Here is an 18,777-nt window from a genome sequence, read left to right as displayed (position 1 = left end):
TTTTGCTTGGAAAGAGTACATATAAATTTAATAGATTGGGATAAAACTTTCTCTGCTTTGCTATATAGTTTCAAGCCCAACTACTGAAGTGCATGTGGATACTGCTTGTGAAGCCGGTTATCGATAGAGTCGTCGTCCCATCTCATCTATACGGATAGCTACGCTACGCGCGCACAAAAGATATGACTAAAGAGCAAAATGAACCCACTCATAAGCGGGTGTCAGATGAAGTACGGATACATTGGATGCGCAATTTGTTATGTCTACCATGTTAGAATTGCGGTATTTTTACTGTCTTTTCGTTAAAGCAGATCGGGTGTGAGCGTCTCTTGACTAGGAAACTCATATCAGGTCTAAGATTTCCAGATGATCCCATTGGGTCTTGCTCAAGACCGAAACAGCTACATATGAAAATCCTCCAATGAAAGACTGAGCTGGAAGCTCTTAGGATGAATTTTGGTGGTCTGAGGTACTAAGGCTGTGAGGTGATGATAGACGGTACGAGGGAGAAGCGATCAACTAGGTACAGTTTGTGTGCAATCTCCACTGAAGAATACAAGGACTTGATGGTTGCGGATTGTCACCTCTAGGTCAAGTCGGGTAAAGAGGGGTTTCTTAGAGCTCCAGCTCCAGCTACAGCCCACTTCGGACATTTGTAACCCAATGCGGCTACGGGAAAACACGAGGATGCAAAAGAGTGGCAGCTAAAAAAATAATAGATTTAAAAAAAATAAGATTGATAAAGATGAGGTTTCCAATGTCGACGTCTCATACCGAGGGAGTCATTTATGTGCTCTGCGTGTGCGTACACAGCTGCCAGTTGATTCAGATCTAGGTGCTGTACTACTTACAGCGATGTACATAGTACACTCATCCTTCCATCCAATGCACGTCATAGAGGCCACTCATAACCAATTTGGATGGTTTTTGAGGAGGGGAAAGACTCGGTTTCAAAGCTGGGTCCCCCTCCATCTGTGACGTGAAATTGGGTCGGGCAGCTGTACCAATTACAAGAATTATTTTGCCAATGCCAATTCCAACATTCTGCAGCAAGAGTGTGAAATGTGCATGCTACTAATGCCAAATTATGGTAAATATCATACATATCAAAGATGCATCAACTGAGCAAAGCTGAGCTCTGTTTGGGTTCGTAGGTACGTACTTTGCCTACCCTGTGCGTGTTGTGTTGTGCAGGGACAGGAGGGGGAGGGGAATGGAGGGGCAGATAGAGCGCACAGCCCAGAACAGCCCACCTTGTAAGTTCAGTGGAAGGTTGGGTTAGGTTTGGACTGCAAACCTCGATCCCATCCCAGGCCCAGGGCAGCAACCCTCTTTTTGTGCGGCATTACTCACTGGCCGACATGACTGTGGCAATTTACCTAGATGTATCCGTACTCCAAGGCACCATAGCTAACCTATGGGACGGGAGCTAACCTGTCTACGTGAACCTGGACGTTGCTCAGCAGGTCACCTCGAAATTTTAGCGGACTCATGGGCCTATCCCAGGAGGGCCTGGAGCGTCTGTTCCTTCAGCGGGTGGCAGAAAACATGTGTGCAGCGGGGTGCTGCTGCCCCACCAAAACACAAAGAGCCCACTGTCCAAATTTTTTTCTTCCCTGGTCAGTGGGTCCCTAACCTTGGGCGTTTGCCGTAGGCGTCTCGTCTCGCCCATCCATGAATCTTGATACCTTACCTACCTTACTTCTCCCCGCTCGAATTTTCTCTTTCTTTTCTTTCCTTCCCTCCTCCTTCTCCTCCTCTGACAAACCTTCTTTCGCCAAAAAGGGACGCATAAAGAGTGACAGTGGTTCTCCTACGGAACTGTCTCTCTTCCATCGTCACTTGAATCGTTGCCATCTTCTCGACGGCAATCGCTTCTTGCTTCTTCCCTTTTTCTGCGGCTCAGATCGCGGGGTGAAAACTTCAACCCCGCTCTGTTCCCACATCAACAACTTCGACTTTGACAAACACATAGTCAGGTTATTCAGACAATACCGCCAAGATGGTTAAGTGAGTACATATCCATCCTCTTAAAACACCGCCATCATCATCAACAACAACCTCATCACCATCACCAACTCTTACATTATCATTACCTCTGCTGCCCGCTTCATTATACCCCGCCCGGACTTAAGCCACCATGACCATGAGCTGACCACAATGTCTTCACCCCAAACAGCTTCACTATCGACGAGATCCGGCAGCTTATGGACAAGCCTACCAATGTCCGTAACATGTCCGTTATTGCCCACGTCGATCACGGCAAGTCTACCCTGACCGACTCTCTTCTCGCCAAGGCCGGTATCATTTCCACCGCCAAGGCTGGTGATGCCCGAGCCACCGATACTCGTGCCGATGAACAGGAGCGTGGTATCACCATCAAGTCCACTGCCATCTCTCTGTACGGTCAGCTTGGTGAGGACGACGATGTTGCCGACATTGTTGGCCAGAAGACCGATGGAAAGGATTTCCTTATCAACCTGATTGACTCTCCCGGTCACGTTGATTTCTCTTCCGAGGTTACTGCTGCTCTCCGTGTCACTGATGGTGCTCTTGTCGTCGTCGACACCGTTGAGGGTGTCTGTGTCCAGACCGAGACCGTCCTCCGACAGGCTCTCGGTGAGCGCATCAAGCCCGTCATCATCATCAACAAGGTCGACCGTGCTCTTCTCGAGCTTCAGGTTTCCAAGGAGGATCTCTACCAGTCCTTCTCCCGAACCATCGAGTCCGTCAACGTCATCATCTCTACCTACCTTGACAAGTCTATTGGTGACATTCAGGTCTACCCCGACAAGGGTACCGTCGCCTTCGGTTCCGGTCTGCACGGCTGGGCTTTCACCGTCCGCCAGTTCGCTGTCCGATACGCCAAGAAGTTCGGTGTTGACAAGAACAAGATGATGGAGCGTCTCTGGGGCGACAACTACTTCAACCCCAAGACCAAGAAGTGGACCAAGAACGGTACCTACGAGGGCCAGCAGCTCGAGCGTGCCTTCAACCAGTTCATCCTCGACCCCATCTTCAAGATCTTCTCCGCTGTCATGAACTTCAAGAAGGAGGAGACCGCCACTCTCCTTGAGAAGCTTAACCTCAAGCTCTCCGCTGAGGACCGTGAGAAGGAGGGCAAGCAGCTCCTCAAGGCTGTTATGCGAACTTTCCTTCCCGCTGCTGACTCTCTCCTTGAGATGATGATTCTCCACCTCCCCTCTCCCACCACCGCCCAGAAGTACCGTGCCGAGACCCTCTACGAGGGTCCCATCGACGACGAGGCTGCCATCGGTATCCGTGACTGTGACCCCAAGGGTCCTCTCATGCTTTACGTCTCCAAGATGGTGCCCACTTCCGATAAGGGTCGATTCTACGCTTTCGGTCGTGTCTTCTCCGGTACCGTCCGATCCGGTCTCAAGGTCCGTATCCAGGGTCCCAACTACACCCCTGGAAAGAAGGAGGATCTCTTCATCAAGGCTATCCAGCGTACTGTCCTGATGATGGGCGGCAAGGTCGAGCCCATCGACGACATGCCTGCCGGTAACATTGTCGGTTTGGTCGGTATTGACCAGTTCCTTCTGAAGTCTGGTACCCTCACCACCAGCGAGACCGCCCACAACCTCAAGGTCATGAAGTTCTCCGTCTCTCCTGTCGTCCAGCGATCCGTCCAGGTCAAGAACGCTCAGGATCTCCCCAAGCTTGTTGAGGGTCTCAAGCGTCTCTCCAAGTCCGACCCCTGTGTCCTTACCATGACCTCCGAGTCTGGTGAGCACGTCGTTGCTGGTGCTGGTGAGCTCCATCTCGAGATTTGCCTTAAGGATCTCGAGGAGGACCACGCTGGTGTTCCTTTGATTATCTCCGACCCCGTTGTTCAGTACCGTGAGACCGTCACCGCCAAGTCCAGCATCACTGCCTTGTCCAAGTCTCCCAACAAGCACAACCGTCTGTACATGGTTGCTGAGCCTATCGAGGAGGAGCTCTCTCTTGCCATCGAGGCTGGCAAGGTCAGCGCTCGTGACGATTTCAAGGCCCGTGCCCGTGTCCTTGCTGACGACTTCGGCTGGGATGTCACCGACGCCCGAAAGATCTGGACCTTCGGTCCCGATGGCACTGGTGCTAACCTGTTGGTCGACCAGACCAAGGCTGTCCAGTACCTCAACGAAATCAAGGATTCCGTTGTCTCCGGTTTCCAGTGGGCTACCCGTGAGGGTCCCGTTGCTGAGGAGCCCATGCGATCTTGCCGCTTCAACATCCTCGATGTTACCCTCCACGCCGATGCCATTCACCGTGGTGGTGGTCAGGTCATCCCCACTGCCCGTCGTGTCCTGTACGCCGCCTCTCTTCTCGCCGAGCCCGCCCTTCTCGAGCCCGTCTACCTCGTCGAGATTCAGGTCCCCGAGCAGGCCATGGGTGGTGTCTACGGTGTCCTTACCCGACGACGTGGTCACGTCTTCAGCGAGGAGCAGCGACCTGGTACTCCTCTCTTCAACATCAAGGCCTACCTCCCCATTCTCGAGTCTTTCGGTTTCAACGGAGACCTCCGACAGGCCACCTCCGGACAGGCCTTCCCCCAGTCCGTCTTCGACCACTGGCAGATCCTCCCCGGTGGCTCTCCTCTCGACCCCACCAGCAAGGTCGGCCAGGTCGTCACCACCATGCGAAAGCGCAAGGGTGTCAAGGAGAACGTTCCTGGTGTCGAGAACGTAAGTTTAACCATTCTAACAATAATGTTGACATATCTGCTAACACCCAACGACAGTACTACGACAAGCTGTAAACGGCTTTTTTTTAATGTGCCGAATGAACCACGAGGCGTGCCACAATGGACACGCAAAATTAATCGGCTGGTAACGAAGATTTGGGACGCATGCCTAATTCCAAGAAGGAGCTCCTTGACGATCTCAGGAGGGGTATGCTGAGCGGAAACCAAAAGAAAAAGTCGAGTCGCTGAGTTGAAGCTGAATGACAAGGAGCAGCTCAAATCAGTTTTTATGTAGTTATGTCGTATCTGATGAGTTGAAACACGTTAGATTGAAGTTCATATGATGTGTCCTTCTTTACTGTGAATCTGAAATCGTGTAAACTGACCACTGAGTGAAGGAGCCAGGTTTAGGAGTTGGACATGATGAATCTGCTTAGTTGATGAATATCTAAAGTGTGAGGACAAGAAACTATGAATCCGCCTCGAATGTCTGGCTGGGTTGAGATGAGACAAGTTCGAGAGATCAGATGGCACCTACCTCTAGCTGTACAGCACATTCAATAAGGTAGGTACCTAGGTGGGTATCCTTTAAGAGCTGCTGATAGTCTTTAAAACAATCGTCTTATTGATTTGCACTTTCATCAGATAGCTTATAATTAAGGTAGCTTTTCATTCGGGCATCGAACCTCGACCGTTTCTTAGAGCTAGCCGGTGACGACACAAGACCCCCGGCCTCCAGGGCCCAGAAAAAATCCCAACCTTCAACCTCGCAACAAACTGACAAATAAAGCCGACATTGTTTGAGGCGCGTTCTGAATACAGGCCTTCACAAATAGTCGCGTTACTCGAGCTATGTTGTTCCCCGAAGAACATGCGCCCCTTCTCAAAGCGTGGATCGTCAAGCGCATAGAAGATACGTCCGTTACCTAGTTTCCTCATAAGCAATGCTCTTATGTGCCATAGACCGCGCTAACATGCCCAAAACAGCTCCGACGCCGATGCCGATGTCCTCGCTGAGTATGTTATTGCTCTTCTTAAGCACGATGGCGATGCAGACGCGGTACGGAAGCTATGCGAGCAAGAAATCCCTGATTTTCTGAGTGAAGGTGCGTATGGTTGCTTTGCTCGCTGAAGCGATTGGCGATTGCACAGCGGCAGGAACTAACTGCAAAATGACGACACAGACCCTAAAGCTTTCCTCGACGACGTTTTCCAAGCCATCACATACAAGTCCTACCTTCCTGGCGCTCCTCCAGCTCCGAAGATTGGCGCTGAGCCAGAAACGATTAATCAACAATCCATCGAGACCGCGCAACCGAACGGATCGAAAAAGAGAGGATATCACGATCGCGAAGAGTACGACCCTCAGTATGGGTACGAAGCTCTCAACCAGGACGGTCGCGTACAGAAACAGGCTCGTCGAAGCGGGCGCGGAGGTCGAGGTGATGATATGAGGGGAGGACAAGCTGGTGGATTCATGCACAGTCTGCCCCCACGACCGGATATGCCGTTCGATCCCAAGGTTATGGAAGCTTTTCTACAAATGGGCGCTATGGGAATGCCCTACTCAGGAATGCCCAACTTTCCGCAACAGAGCTTTAGTGGTGGTAAAAATCAGTCGCGAAAAAGAGGTCGCTGTCGCGATTTTGACACCAAGGGATTCTGTTCTCGTGGAAGCACATGCCCTTACGACCATGGTAACGAACCAATCTTAATGCCCCAGGGCAATGATGGTAAGTGTGACCAGCGTTATCACTCGTTATCTGCTTGTTTACTAATACCTTCTCAATAGAATATGACCCGAACGACCCATTTGCTATGCTAGCAAACGCACAGAACCCTATGAATCCTTGGTCTTTCCCGCCCGATAACAGTCGTGGTGGAAGAGGAGGCCGTCGTGGCCGTGGCTCTAAGAAGGGCGGCGCAAAAGCTCCTTTCTCTGCTGATGGGCCCAATTATGATCGCACGAAGAGTACGATTGTTGTTGAGAATATCCCCGAGGAAAACTTCGACGAGGAACAAGTGCGCGAGTTCTTCTCTCAATTCGGTAAAATCCTAGAGATTTCGATGCAGCCATATAAACATCTTGCTATTGTCAAGTACGACAAGTGGGGATCAGCAAATGCGGCCTATCAGTCACCAAAAGTGATATTTGATAATCGATTTGTAAAAGTGTTTTGGTACAAAAACAAAACCGACGAGTTACCGCCATCTGCGCCAATTCAGGGGGGAAACTGGTCTGACGACCCAATGGTGGCAGAAGAAAATGAGCTTGAGCCTGAGATCGACATGGACGAGTTTCAACGAAAGCAAGAAGAGGAGCAAAAGAAACACCAAGAGCGTGAGGCCAAGCGCGCAGAGATAGAGCAAAAACGTCAAGAGATAGAAAAGCAGCAGCATGAACTCCTTGCACGTCATCGCGAGGAGAATGAGAAGCTTCAGGCAAGACTCGCTGACCTGCAAGGCGGACAAGGAGATGGGAGCTCGTCGGGCACAAACATGCTGCGCGCCAAGCTTGCAGCTCTCGAGCAAGAAGCTAAACTTCTTGGTCTCGATCCCAACGCCGAAGAAGAAGCGAGTTCATCTTGGCCTCCTCGAGGAGGATATCGTGGGCGGGCAGGATACCGTGGTCGGGGCTTCGCTCCTAGGGGGAGAGGAAGCTACAGGGGCCGCGGTGCTGGAGGAAATATGCACGCGGCGTATGCGCAGTACTCAATCGACAACAGGCCCAAGAAGATCGCTATCAAAGGCGTGGACTTTAGCGCGCCTGACAAAGACGAGATGCTGCGCCATTTCCTCCTTGTATGTTTAACCCCATTTCTTTCAATGATCATGCTGCTAACAAGTTGATAGAATTTAGGCGAGTTTGAGTCCGTCGACACAGCCCCTGAAACCACACACGTCTCCTTTCAGGACCGCAAAACAGCAGAGAGGTTCTACTACAGCCTTCATGGCAAGGAATTGCCCGGCGTTGAGGGTCGTCTAGATCTTGCTTGGGTTAGCACACCACTACCGCCTGTCAAGACAACTGGCAGCGACGATGTTCCAGGTGATGGTGGGGACGACAAAGAAGACGATGCCATGGCGGGTTTCGATGACCAGCCTGGGCGAGAAAGAAGTGCCGAACCCCAGCAAGAGGATAGAGCGGTGAACATGGATTATGAAGTGGCGGAGGAGGATGCATGGTGAGAAGGAACGTTTGTATAACACAGCTTCAAGGGCAGGATAATTCACGTTGGAATGAACCGACTTCTCTACATAGAAACGAGAGGCAACGAAAGGGACTCGAAGCTTTCTGGACTACTCATCCAAGTCACTAGTACAGGCGCGGTAATAAAAACTTATGGGAGGTGCTCGTAGCCCAATGTGGGCTACATATCAAGTCAATTTTTAGTTCTCGATGTCTGCAAAGGTTGGTTGCTTTGAACGACCAGCCCAAAGTACCCTCCTAAATCCTCCTTGTTCCCATATCATCCTCCACTGTCTTTATGTCGCTTTCCCTTCTTGTAGGGCGCGAGAAAGATAAACCGAAAAAAAGACTAAATTCAATCATGCATTCATCCATCCATAAGGCCTTGCTGGCGGGGTATCGTTGAGATATAGAACAAGCAAAGCAAGCCCCCAAAACATAAAGTCGTCTGCGCCCGCCGGGTGATTTTATCTGTATCGTGCGCCTTTTTAAAATGCTGCCCCCGTATCCCTGGTAACTTTTTGTTGAAAAAGACACCGTGGTGATGCTATTATACCCAAAACCCGAAAAATCAAAAGAGAAAAAATCAAATCGTTAATATCAAAAGAAAATCAGAGCAACGTGCAGAAACATTTCTGCTGCTCTGGGACGGCAACGTAGATGTGGTTCAGGTCTGATGCTAGGCATATTCATTCCTGTCACATCGCCGTACTGTGTTTGAGCGTTTAGTTCGCAACTGCAGTGGCCGTGGTACCGTTGGCAATGGGCTCGGTATCGACGGCGCCGTTAGCGATAGGCTCAGAGAGAGGGGTGGCAGGAGTCGTCAAGTCATTAACCTCAAGCCCCTTAAGGAGCTCAAAGATGGTTTTGTTGTCGTGGAAGTCGTTGTTTACTAAGTCATTCGTTAGTTTCAGTTAATGTCTTCTGGATCTATGCTGCTTACCAATGTTCACCAGGTACCAGTCATTCATGACTCCCTCAAGAAGGGCACGGCTGGGGGAGCTCATGTCGTAACAGTGCGCCCAATCAACACCCAGTCGGAATGCTTCATCCTTCCACGCGAGGAAACTGATGCTTTCGACAATGGTTGGCTGAACAATCTCCTTGCCAGGGAACACACCCCAGGTAACGGCGTTGGGACCATCAGAAGTGACGTTGGATCGAAGCTCGCCTTCCTTGGTAACAGCGTAGTAAGTCAGATCAGGGTGGTTCTCGATGCGCGAGATCATCTTATCGAACACACTGGGGTGGACGAGCAACTCCAGGTACGACTTCTGGTAGACATAACCGTTATCGGGACCCCAGCCGTGAATAGGATGAGAGGACTTGACACCATTAACGGCAGGTTGCGAGTTGATGGTCAAGAGTCCTCGCTTGTTCAGTTCAATAAGGCCATCTCGAATCTCATCGGCTTCGGCGGTGAGGGGCGCCTCACTCCATGGAAGGGATTCGACCTTGTTCTCAAGGTAGGAGACGAAAAGTTGAGCAATGTCCTGGATGGTCTTGGGTTCGCCCCATTTCTTTCGATTCGCTTCATTAGAGCCAGTCAAGCCAATACCATAGGCATCCAACTCTCCGAAAGCGGGAGAACGAGAATCACCCCAACGACCGTTAGGGAACTCATCCCAATCCTGTGTACGAATGACGTAGGACTTATTGCGGTTTCGCCAGAAAATGGGACGGACATCCTCCTCGCGGCGTCTGAGACCCTTGGACTGCTTCCAAGGAAGAGCATGCTGAAGAGGTCGCTCGGCAGAAGGAGCCCATTCTAACTCCTCCAGTAACATCCGTGTTGCCTGGGCGAGGTTCATGGTGTAAAAGTGAAGGTGATGAATACCGTTGGCGAGCAGCTTCCGACACATATCGGCGACCAGTGTCTTTCCAATGTTTCGGACCGCAACATCATCGTTCTTGACAGGCTCCAGGGCGTCGAGCCACTCCTGTGGGATTTTGGCCTGCATGTGGTTGGCTCGTCGAAGGAAGCTTGCATAAGTAGCAATTGGCATGATACCAGGGAGAATAGGGATGGTGATACCGCGCTCACGAACACGCTTCACCCATCGAATAAAGTTGTCAGCATCATAGAACATCTGGGTGACAATGAAGGTGGCGCCCATGTCGACCTTCTCCTTGAGATGATCGAGTAGCTCGTCCTCGTTCTTATTGTCGTCAGAACCCTCGGGATAACCAGCAACGCCAATATCGAAATGGTTGCCGTAAGTATTACGGATGTGCTTGACAAGATCGCGGGCGTACTGGAAGCCTCCGTCGGCAGCGATCCACTTGTCTTGGGCTCGGGGAGGATCGCCACGAAGGGCCAGAATGTTGGTGCAGCCGGCCTTGTACGCCTTGAGCAGAGCATCGTTGACCTTCTCGACACCCATATCAGTGCAAGTTAAGTGCATGCAAGTCTCGAGGCCGTAAACTGCTTGAGCCTGGAGAACCATCTCGCAAGTGAGCTCAGCAATGCGTCCACCAGCACCCCATGTAATATCGATGAACTTGGGACCAAGATTGTACATGCGGTCCATACGATCGTAGAGGTTTTGAACACCCTGGGCGGTCTTTGGAGGGAAGTACTCGAAAGAGAAGGAGGGCTGGCCGCTCCTCTCGGCGTCGCTGAGCATATCCTTGATATGCATATTGAAGATAATCTGCGGGAAAATATCTTCAATATTCAGCTCGTGTAACGATTTGTTGTAACTTTGCTTATTTCAAGCAGAATTGACAATATCAAAAAAGGCGGCGTAGGGCGATGGGCGTGGCGGGTCGAAGCTTGTAACGGAGTCTGGGGAGATGTGGGGGAGGGGGAACTGTAACGGCAACTATGACCAGGAACCCATCTGTTAGCAAAGAGAAATTGGAAAGGGAACGAAAGCATTGATGCGATGACGTGGGTGAGAACTAACAATTGGAACTGCTTCTAAAAGAAATTATTTTGTTGTTTGCGCTGCAACTCCAGACGAGGAGTGGAAACGATGATCTCTGTTTAATTGATCAATGTTTCGATCAACCTCTCTCAATCTGTTGAACGAGAAGCAGCAGCAGGTGTGAAGTCGACAAGGAACGATTCTTTGTCGTACAAGGGTCAATGTTTATCTATATTGAGGGATGAATGACGAGTAGGTATTCAGTCCAGAACAGAAGAGAAGAGAAAGAAAAGAAAAGGTAAGAAAGGGAAGAGAAAGGAAAAAGAAGAAGGAGAAGCGAGTCCGGTGAGAAAAGCGTCCCACGTTTGTTCCTTCCTTCCACCTCATCGTTTCCTGGAAATTTCTCTCCTGTCTCGCGCGGCCGGCCTCTAAGTGCCCCTCCTTCCTCCAGAAACTCCCCCAGTGGGGTTCCGTTTCTACCTCCGATGAAAGAATCACAGCCTGCGATTGGTTGAATATGGCGACACTGACTTGGACTCCAGCGCCGTTCCCGGGTACCGGAGGCCGAGAGGCTCAGGGCAGCTCAGCGTGGAGACAGTGAGGCTGCCGCTAACAGTTCTCCAAGCTACGAGCTTACAATCCCCTGTAAAGATTATTCTTAAGCTTTAGGTAGAGTCCATCAGTAGAAGAGTCATGGACGGTTGGAGCCCAGCCCAGCCCAGTTGAAATGGATCTGTCATCCTCAACGAAATGGAACCCATGGAAATGATCTGCTCATCCGTGCCTCTGAACCGCTGTAGTTAAATCTATCGGTCAGAGACAAAAACAAGACATTCGACACTGAAGCACACTGCTATGTAGACAATGCTAGTCTAGTACATGCACTGGTCATGCAAACTGCAGACTCGGTGGCTTCTGTATGGCTCGGGCCGTGTAAAACATCCCACTCTGCTTGTAGTTTGCAGCCATCTTGTAGGTATTCCATCATCCACTGTTCAAGGTCCCCTGCTGCGGAGCAAGGGTCTAACTAATAGCTACATCCAATCATGACCCCAGGAGGTTTTTGACCCCTCATTTCTTAATCCCCATGCTGAGCCGCTCATGGTCAGAGTCAGACACAGACCCAACCAGTCTGTGAGTCTCAGAATCAATACCGATACCGATACCCTGGACTCCCGAGAGCCTTATCGTTTATTGACCTTCCATGTTACCCGACAGTCCGACACACTCGTATTCGTTCCTGACAGAGTCCTTGCGTTTTGTAGGGGTTTCTTTGTAATTGATACATGAATAACAATGCCTGCTTAGTATTGAAAGTGGTCAAAAGTCAGTCTACTGCAGAAAACAACACCAATCTGGTCCAACATTAAATTGTCACAGCAGGTGAACTACTGGAACTTGTGGTTGTACTAGAGCTTCCACCCTTGAGTAACAATGGCGGTGCTCCTCTCGTCTTTCGCCATCGATTACTGGTGTTGATGATGGTGTTATCGAACAGAAACCACCATCTCTCAAAAGTGACTTGTCCTAGCTCCCAGCTGCCAGGATCGTAAGGATCTCCACCGTGAATCCTCACTCCCTCAGCCGTGTCCTCCAAGTCGTAAGCGAAGTTGACAGTTGCCAACACGCCCTGTGCCCGCGGTGGCCGCAACTCATCAGGAAGAGCCAGAATGGAAATGGCGCGTTCTCGTACGCTTGGCCACGGGAGGAGATCAAATACCGGGTGATGGGGCACTGAGACTTGTGAAGGAGTGGGCTGCCAATTTGCAGGAAGCAGAGCTGCTGGCGTTGCGATGCCTGTGGTAAAAGCCGAGGTTGCATCAAGATCCCATAGATTCTGCTTACAGTTGAGCCGGTCTGCGATGCGTAAAACGCCTTTTAGTAGTGTGAGCTGTAGTAATGGGAGGTTGTAGCTGTCAGGGAAGCTTTTTGTTGAAGCAGCAGGTGATGTGCCAAATGAAGATGTATCGAGGAAATTTGTCAAGCCAGATCCGCTAAAATCGGTCTGTAGTCCATTGGAAGCTCCCGTTGAGGCCTCGTCGCTGGTGTTGTCTTCACATAAAAAGTCCGGGAGGATATTGGGATCTGGCAAAACAGATGGAAGCGCCATTTCTGAAAGGGAAAGGGGACTCCAAGATGTCAGACCAAAATCAATCCCGGCCAACATGTCAGCATCTCCAGTGGTAGATGGCATGTTCATGACCATATTGGAAGCTTGACTGATGGCTGGCACATTGTCCTGTAGACGAGGCACTTCTATAACATCATCCCCAAATGACTCTTCATCAACCCTGGTAAATGATTCTGTCTGAAGCTCGGAGCTTTGAGTCTCGTCATTGCCAGATGACTTGGTTTTGAGGCGACTCAGACGTTTCTTCTCGCCTTATTAATTGTTAGCATTGCCTCTGACCCCCTATAATGTGAATAATACTTACGATATCTTCTTTGGGCAAGAACATTCAAGACTCTTTTTCTTTCGGTAGCGTCTTGATCAATGTCCGGAACATCAAGAACTGGGGGCTTCTTATACGCTCGCTGGCGAGTCCGAGGACGATTGGCTATGGTAGGAACTGGGATTGTTTCCACCATTTTGAAATTGCTAGGACAGAGAATTCTTCTTGTATTATTAGGAATTAAACCGAAGAAACTTGTCACTTCAGCTGAGGTAGAGATGCCTCTCTTTTCTAGACATAACGGAAGACTTTCATCCCCCACCCAGCATAACGCGTAAAAACAGGTTAGCTCAAACACTGTGCCATCATAACGGATAATAGATACTTGTAAGCACCAGGTAAAAGTGAGTTATGACAAGTATTTCTGATCGATGTAAGACGCCAAGACTGGCTTGGACCGTGCGTAACTAACTGTGTATCACCTGACCAAGTTTCCTATCTCAGTATTGTCAGCCATTCAGAGTATATGGTATCATAGTCTTCATATACCTCTTTCGACAATATTCGCCTTTCCATATATTGCGTTGATCGTCCTTCGTTTCGAATTAAGTCAGATGTACAATGCAATTGTGTCTGCGATGGTCTAAGTTATCAGCTGTCAGTCAAATCTCTAGGTGGATTGTGTTATGGTGAAAGCATGTACTTAGCTATGTCCATGGCCTTCAGATCCGATAACGAGTTGGCGCATGATTTGTGACAAAGAAAAAAAGACATTCAAGAGGGCGAGCTGATCTCTTTGTATATAACGGCTGAAACGCATAGTCATCATCATAACGTCGAAACATAACGGAATTCTCTGGCGGAGAATTAACCTGGAGCCCAACTACCCAAGCCGTTATAATGGAGATAAGCGATACCAGGGACTTTTCAGATGGGAAGTTTCATATCATGGCTCTATTCTTGATAAAAGTCGCTTCTTTTGAGTGTCCAGGCTGAACTCATCTGTTAGCTCCCCTTGACTCAGTTTACAATATCTTCTATCATTAATATGTAGTCTGCAGTATCTAACTGCAAAAACTATATCCCACTTGGTAGGCGACCATCATGTATCATTCCTACTTTACTCTCCGCAATTGCGTGACTGTCAAACCTGATCACACCGCCTCAAGAATGAGTTATGAAGAGTTACATGTCTCTCCTTCCTGTGAAAGAATCGTAAATGCGGTGTTGATTACAGAGGTCATCACCGCCTCGTTGGAAAGAGCGTGCAAGTGTGTTTGTCGTTGCACTATCTCGTATCTGCCTGCCTTCTCACCACAAACCCGAGATATTGTCTGGATCGTCTGATGCACATGACGATGGGCGGGTGATACTTTTGTTTTTCAACATGAAAAAAAGGTCGGATTTGGGGGCCTTGATGCATGCAGAGCGACTGCTGCTGTACGACGAGGAGCGGCGCATTCTGCTTCTCGATCGGGTGGCTATCGGCCGGGAGATGCGACGGGCTGATGCGTAGAATTATGCTGTGTACTCGAGAGATAGAGCGTCCTTCATCAGTAGAGATCGGTCTTGACTCACAAAAAGCTTGCCTTGGCAAACCACATTCGCTGTTTGCTGCATGATTCTACTCCGAACCTGGCTAAGACAGTGTTGGGGTTGAGGCTATGCCCAGTGTAATACTTGATTGGAAGACCTCAAAGTCTCACATTCATATCGTATATGCTTATTACTAGGGAGGCCTTGGTGTATGGTATGCGGAATGCATTATCGGAGTCTGCTGGGAATGTGATTTCCCTTTTAGGCAATTCCCGTCCTTGTGGAGTCCCGTCGGGTCTCCGTTCCGTTCCCGGCCCCGGCTCGATGCCGATACTACTGTGCCTCCAGTACAGTACCGGATGATGTACAGTGAATACAGGCTGCAGTCATTCTGTTTCTAAATATGTAAAATGGATACGAGAAATATCTAGATCACATCACATCATGATATCGAATCTGTTTCAACCTCTACCATTTACGTCAGTCAAGGTCGATCAGTACATGCACGTTGGGCGATCCAGCGGCTTCACGCGGTGCATGCATTGTATACTCACCAAAACCACAAATTTCAATTTGAAGCAGATGCCTTATGTCCTTCAGCAAATCACGGCTTTTCAAAATATCCCGTGATGCAATGCGCAACGTGGGCAGACCAAATAAAGCAAGACCGCTACTGTAGACTCTGAGCATATTTTCCCAGATAAACGGTTGACCAGCAGACACGAGAGTTACACTGACGAGCGCCTCAAGACCGGTAAAACCGTTTGTTTTTTTTGTTTGTTTACATGATGTAAGCCTCCATCTGCATGTTGACAGCATTGCTTTGAACGCCCCGATGGGCCGAGATCGAATCACGGGGATGACCGCATCTTTACGGCAGTTTTTAATTTCTATGGGTATAGCTGAGTATGTGCTGACGAGGCGTTGAACCATGGGCCCAGAGCTGACGCGAGACCCTTGGATTTACGACAAACGATGCAGTAGCATCGCATTAGCCGTTTTCATCACGAGGATTCCCGCGTCATACCTTTGTTAGTCAATCAACCTACTGTATCAGTGACTCCTAGTTCAATTTTAAGATATCTTAAGTTTGTGGGTGTGTTGGAATAAACTCTGGTATAAGAAGGCTCAAGCCGCTGTCATTCACAATCGATATACCATTCAAATAACTTCAACACTTTGATTATCTATTCATCTATTCAGTATCTCCCAAACACTCTTGATTATACCACCACACAACCGTCAATATGAAGTCGTCTTTCGCTCTCGTTGTCCTATCACTATTTGCCTCGTCAGGCCTTTCTGCCTCTGTAGACACGTGGTCTTCTCCTCTCTCAGAAAGAGGCGCACCCAAGTTTGAACCTATCGACCCCAAGGTCATCAAGTCACGTCTTGGTACTACACCCCAGGAGAACAGTGACGGGGGTCGAAAGCCCGGATCAGTATGGATCAATGATCCCAAGTTTCTTTGATTCTGCTTTATTAACAACCCTTCAGGTTTACTTCTGCCGTGGTGAGAATTGGGGTCCTCCATGCTTCGAGTACCAGCCAGAGCTTAAGTACACATGTACTGAGCTGAATGGCAAGCTTCAGAAACATGTTGGTTCTGTTTTTGCTGAGCCTGAGATTATTTGTCGTCTGGCTACGTGAGTGGATCCTTATTCAATTCATTATAGATCACTAACATGAGATAAACCATCAGATTCAAGAACAGATGTGTCCCTCTCAATATCTTTGCCTGGCCGGAGATCGAAAAGGGTTCATCCAAGCTTCTCCATGAGAAGTCACCTTCAAGATCTGATAGTCTCGGATCTTTAGCTACTCATTTCACGTGCGCCAAATGCACTAACTGTGTCCGAGATCCTAAGTGATTATGGGTAGAGCATCCAGTTCGAGGTGGGATGTTGGTAATGACGATGCACAAGTCGGTGCTAGAGGAGGGGTAATATCATTTTTGAGGGCGTTGAACTGGAAGGAATACGAGACGGAACTAATAAGGCCAACTAGAGCATTCATTACTTGCCTACCCACCTACCTATTTAATTCATCCTGTCGATTCATCACAGCAATGCATTTCTATCTTTGCCTTGATTCAACTGGCTAGGGCAACTTGTGCAGTAATTGCTATTTTGTCTTTCATCGAATTGGAAGGCTTCCGTAGCTCAGTTGGTTAGAGCGTCGTACTAATACTTCAATCTGAATATTCAGTGATGCGAAGGTCTCAGGTTCAAGCCCTGGCGGGAGCAATCCCAACGCCCTCCGATTCGTCTTTTTGCCTTTGTAATCGATCATGAAACATCAACTAACTCTTCGGCGGTTACAAACTCTTTTGGTGTTCATGCCACAGGTTATCCCGAAATGAAGTCATTTATGGCCAAACGGAAGGAACGGCAGTGGTACTTACTTACAGCATCCAGACCTCGCACCTTCCGTTTCATATCTCTGATTCAGAAGGTAAGGCAGTTGCGATGTAGTGGACGCTTCGGTCATAACAAACTCAGTGACACTCTGCTTCCTGCACACAACCCTCCATCTTTCACACTTCTCATTCCATTCATCAATCTCGATAATCCATCAGTATTTAGCCGTTTCTTTTTTGGTAACAAGCTGATATTTACTCATTTCATCATGAATTCCAGCTTCACCCTTCCCATACGCTCCAGAGCTCCCACGCTCCCTGCCGCAGCCACCAAGGGCTCATACGACAGCAAAACCGTCTCAAGCCCCCTCAAGAGTGACCTCAAAGTCAAGAAGCGAGCCCTTAATGCTCAAAAGAAGCCCAAGAACCTTGAGAATGTTAAGCCAGAAGCATCTTAGCGTGATGCTACTTCGAAAATCCAACCTCCCTCTGTTGTGGATACAAACACACTTGAGTTAAGACCAAAGACTATCAGCAATGGCACCTTTCTCTGGGGTGGCAGGCCCATGCCCGATATCCACTATGATCATTTTCGTGAAGGGGCACAGCTGAACGGCTCTTCTGAGGAACCAGACACTAAACGATCAGCATCTCAAGTCGTCGCAGATCAGGTCTCTATCTTGGAAATGGTACGAGAGGATCTCAGGCATCTCAGATCTCAAACGGCTTCTCCAGAGCCTGTGCTAGGGCCTGCAGCTGAGCCTGAGCTTACACACAAACACAGGCCTGGACAAGAGGGTGCAAGAAGCACATCTTCTTCTTATCCTGAAGATGGCATCCGGTCCCCTAACGTGCCTTCCCCGTCAAATTCGCATACCCCCTTGTCGACTCTTGGTGATCTGGAGAAGTATAGCCGCACAAATGATCGTTTATCCGGCCTCCGGTCATCGTCCAGCTCCTCCGGTGCTACAAGGGTTATCAGTCAAGGAAGCACCTATAAGGCATTGGCGAATGCTGCAGGAGCTATCGGGAAACTCCAACGCTTGCCGACACCCTCTTATCATCGTTTCGAAGTTCTGTCGAGTTCGGAAGATTTGATGGCGAACGTTAGAGTTCCGCACAATAGCGAAGCTAGCCATGACAGCGAGTTTTCAACAGGAAGCTCTGACGAAGGCTCAGAGATGCAACCGCTAAGAAGAGTAATAGCTCATGGCAGACTACAAACCGAAAGTCCCAGCCCTTCGGTAAAGTTACCTCAGATCGTCAGATCGAAGAAAAGAAAAGCTTCAGGCATCTCATTTCGAAGTATTTCTGAGGGTGTGAAACGATCCCGTATTGAAATCAAGAAGCTAGCAGTCAACGTTTGCAGCAATAGCTGGGACAAGCTCCGCCAGGCTCGTGAGAACATCAAACGACAACGTAAAGATCAAAAGAAACACCACTCAGTTTGGAAAGCATTGCGACGCAAACTCAATCCTGACGATGCAACCAAAGAAAAGCATGAAGATAGGTCCTCGCACTTCTCCATGGGGAATGGCATTCGCCGACACGTACCTGAGCATAAGGCTTGGTGGAAGGCTGGCGTTGAGAAGTATCAAGCTCCCGAATGGATGCACTTTGGGAATCAGACCAGGGATTGATTAACTCTTACCATTGCAGCTTCTTAGAAAGAAGTAGGCGAAGACGAAGGAGCAATCAACAAACCAGTGAGAAGCACAAATTGCAGGTAGTTCACTAATTGA

The 18,777-nt window shown here is 49.1% G+C and overlaps 6 protein-coding genes across 6 annotated transcripts; 4 read left to right on the top strand and 2 right to left on the bottom strand.

Annotated features, from left to right (window-relative positions):
• Positions 1-2,002: 2,002 nt before the first annotated feature.
• On the top strand, positions 2,003-4,762 carry FIESC28_06746 (uncharacterized protein; the record flags this gene model as incomplete). Its single annotated transcript, XM_031160889.1, has 3 exons — positions 2,003-2,010; positions 2,180-4,688; positions 4,745-4,762. The coding sequence occupies 3 exons, from the start codon at positions 2,003-2,005 to the stop codon at positions 4,760-4,762; spliced, it is 2,535 nt and encodes an 844-aa protein (XP_031015060.1).
• A 777-nt stretch (positions 4,763-5,539) lies between these two features.
• On the top strand, positions 5,540-7,876 carry FIESC28_06745 (uncharacterized protein; the record flags this gene model as incomplete). The annotated part of the gene is made up of 5 exons (XM_031160888.1): positions 5,540-5,604; positions 5,675-5,793; positions 5,872-6,420; positions 6,480-7,489; positions 7,541-7,876. 5 exons carry the CDS (start codon positions 5,540-5,542, stop codon positions 7,874-7,876), a joined length of 2,079 nt encoding a protein of 692 aa, XP_031015059.1.
• Positions 7,877-8,602: 726 nt separating this feature from the next.
• On the bottom strand, positions 8,603-10,519 carry FIESC28_06744 (uncharacterized protein; the record flags this gene model as incomplete). Its single annotated transcript, XM_031160887.1, has 2 exons — positions 8,603-8,769; positions 8,821-10,519. The coding sequence occupies 2 exons, from the start codon at positions 10,517-10,519 to the stop codon at positions 8,603-8,605; spliced, it is 1,866 nt and encodes a 621-aa protein (XP_031015058.1).
• Positions 10,520-12,113: 1,594 nt separating this feature from the next.
• FIESC28_06743 (uncharacterized protein) lies at positions 12,114-13,336 on the bottom strand (the record flags this gene model as incomplete). The annotated part of the gene is made up of 2 exons (XM_031160886.1): positions 12,114-13,129; positions 13,183-13,336. The coding sequence occupies 2 exons, from the start codon at positions 13,334-13,336 to the stop codon at positions 12,114-12,116; spliced, it is 1,170 nt and encodes a 389-aa protein (XP_031015057.1).
• Positions 13,337-15,923: 2,587 nt separating this feature from the next.
• Positions 15,924-16,547, top strand: FIESC28_06742 (uncharacterized protein; the record flags this gene model as incomplete). Its single annotated transcript, XM_031160885.1, has 3 exons — positions 15,924-16,118; positions 16,174-16,322; positions 16,379-16,547. 3 exons carry the CDS (start codon positions 15,924-15,926, stop codon positions 16,545-16,547), a joined length of 513 nt encoding a protein of 170 aa, XP_031015056.1.
• A 757-nt stretch (positions 16,548-17,304) lies between these two features.
• On the top strand, positions 17,305-18,675 carry FIESC28_06741 (uncharacterized protein; the record flags this gene model as incomplete). The annotated part of the gene is made up of 2 exons (XM_031160884.1): positions 17,305-17,472; positions 17,563-18,675. 2 exons carry the CDS (start codon positions 17,305-17,307, stop codon positions 18,673-18,675), a joined length of 1,281 nt encoding a protein of 426 aa, XP_031015055.1.
• Positions 18,676-18,777: the final 102 nt, after the last annotated feature.

The sequence above is a fragment of the Fusarium coffeatum genome (genome assembly GCF_003316985.1).
Source record: "Fusarium coffeatum strain FIESC_28 chromosome Unknown BRIP53273_contig_143, whole genome shotgun sequence".
Taxonomy (NCBI): domain Eukaryota; kingdom Fungi; phylum Ascomycota; class Sordariomycetes; order Hypocreales; family Nectriaceae; genus Fusarium; species Fusarium coffeatum.
Note: the sequence above shows the minus strand (reverse complement) of the source record. Positions and strands in the feature narration are given on the sequence as shown.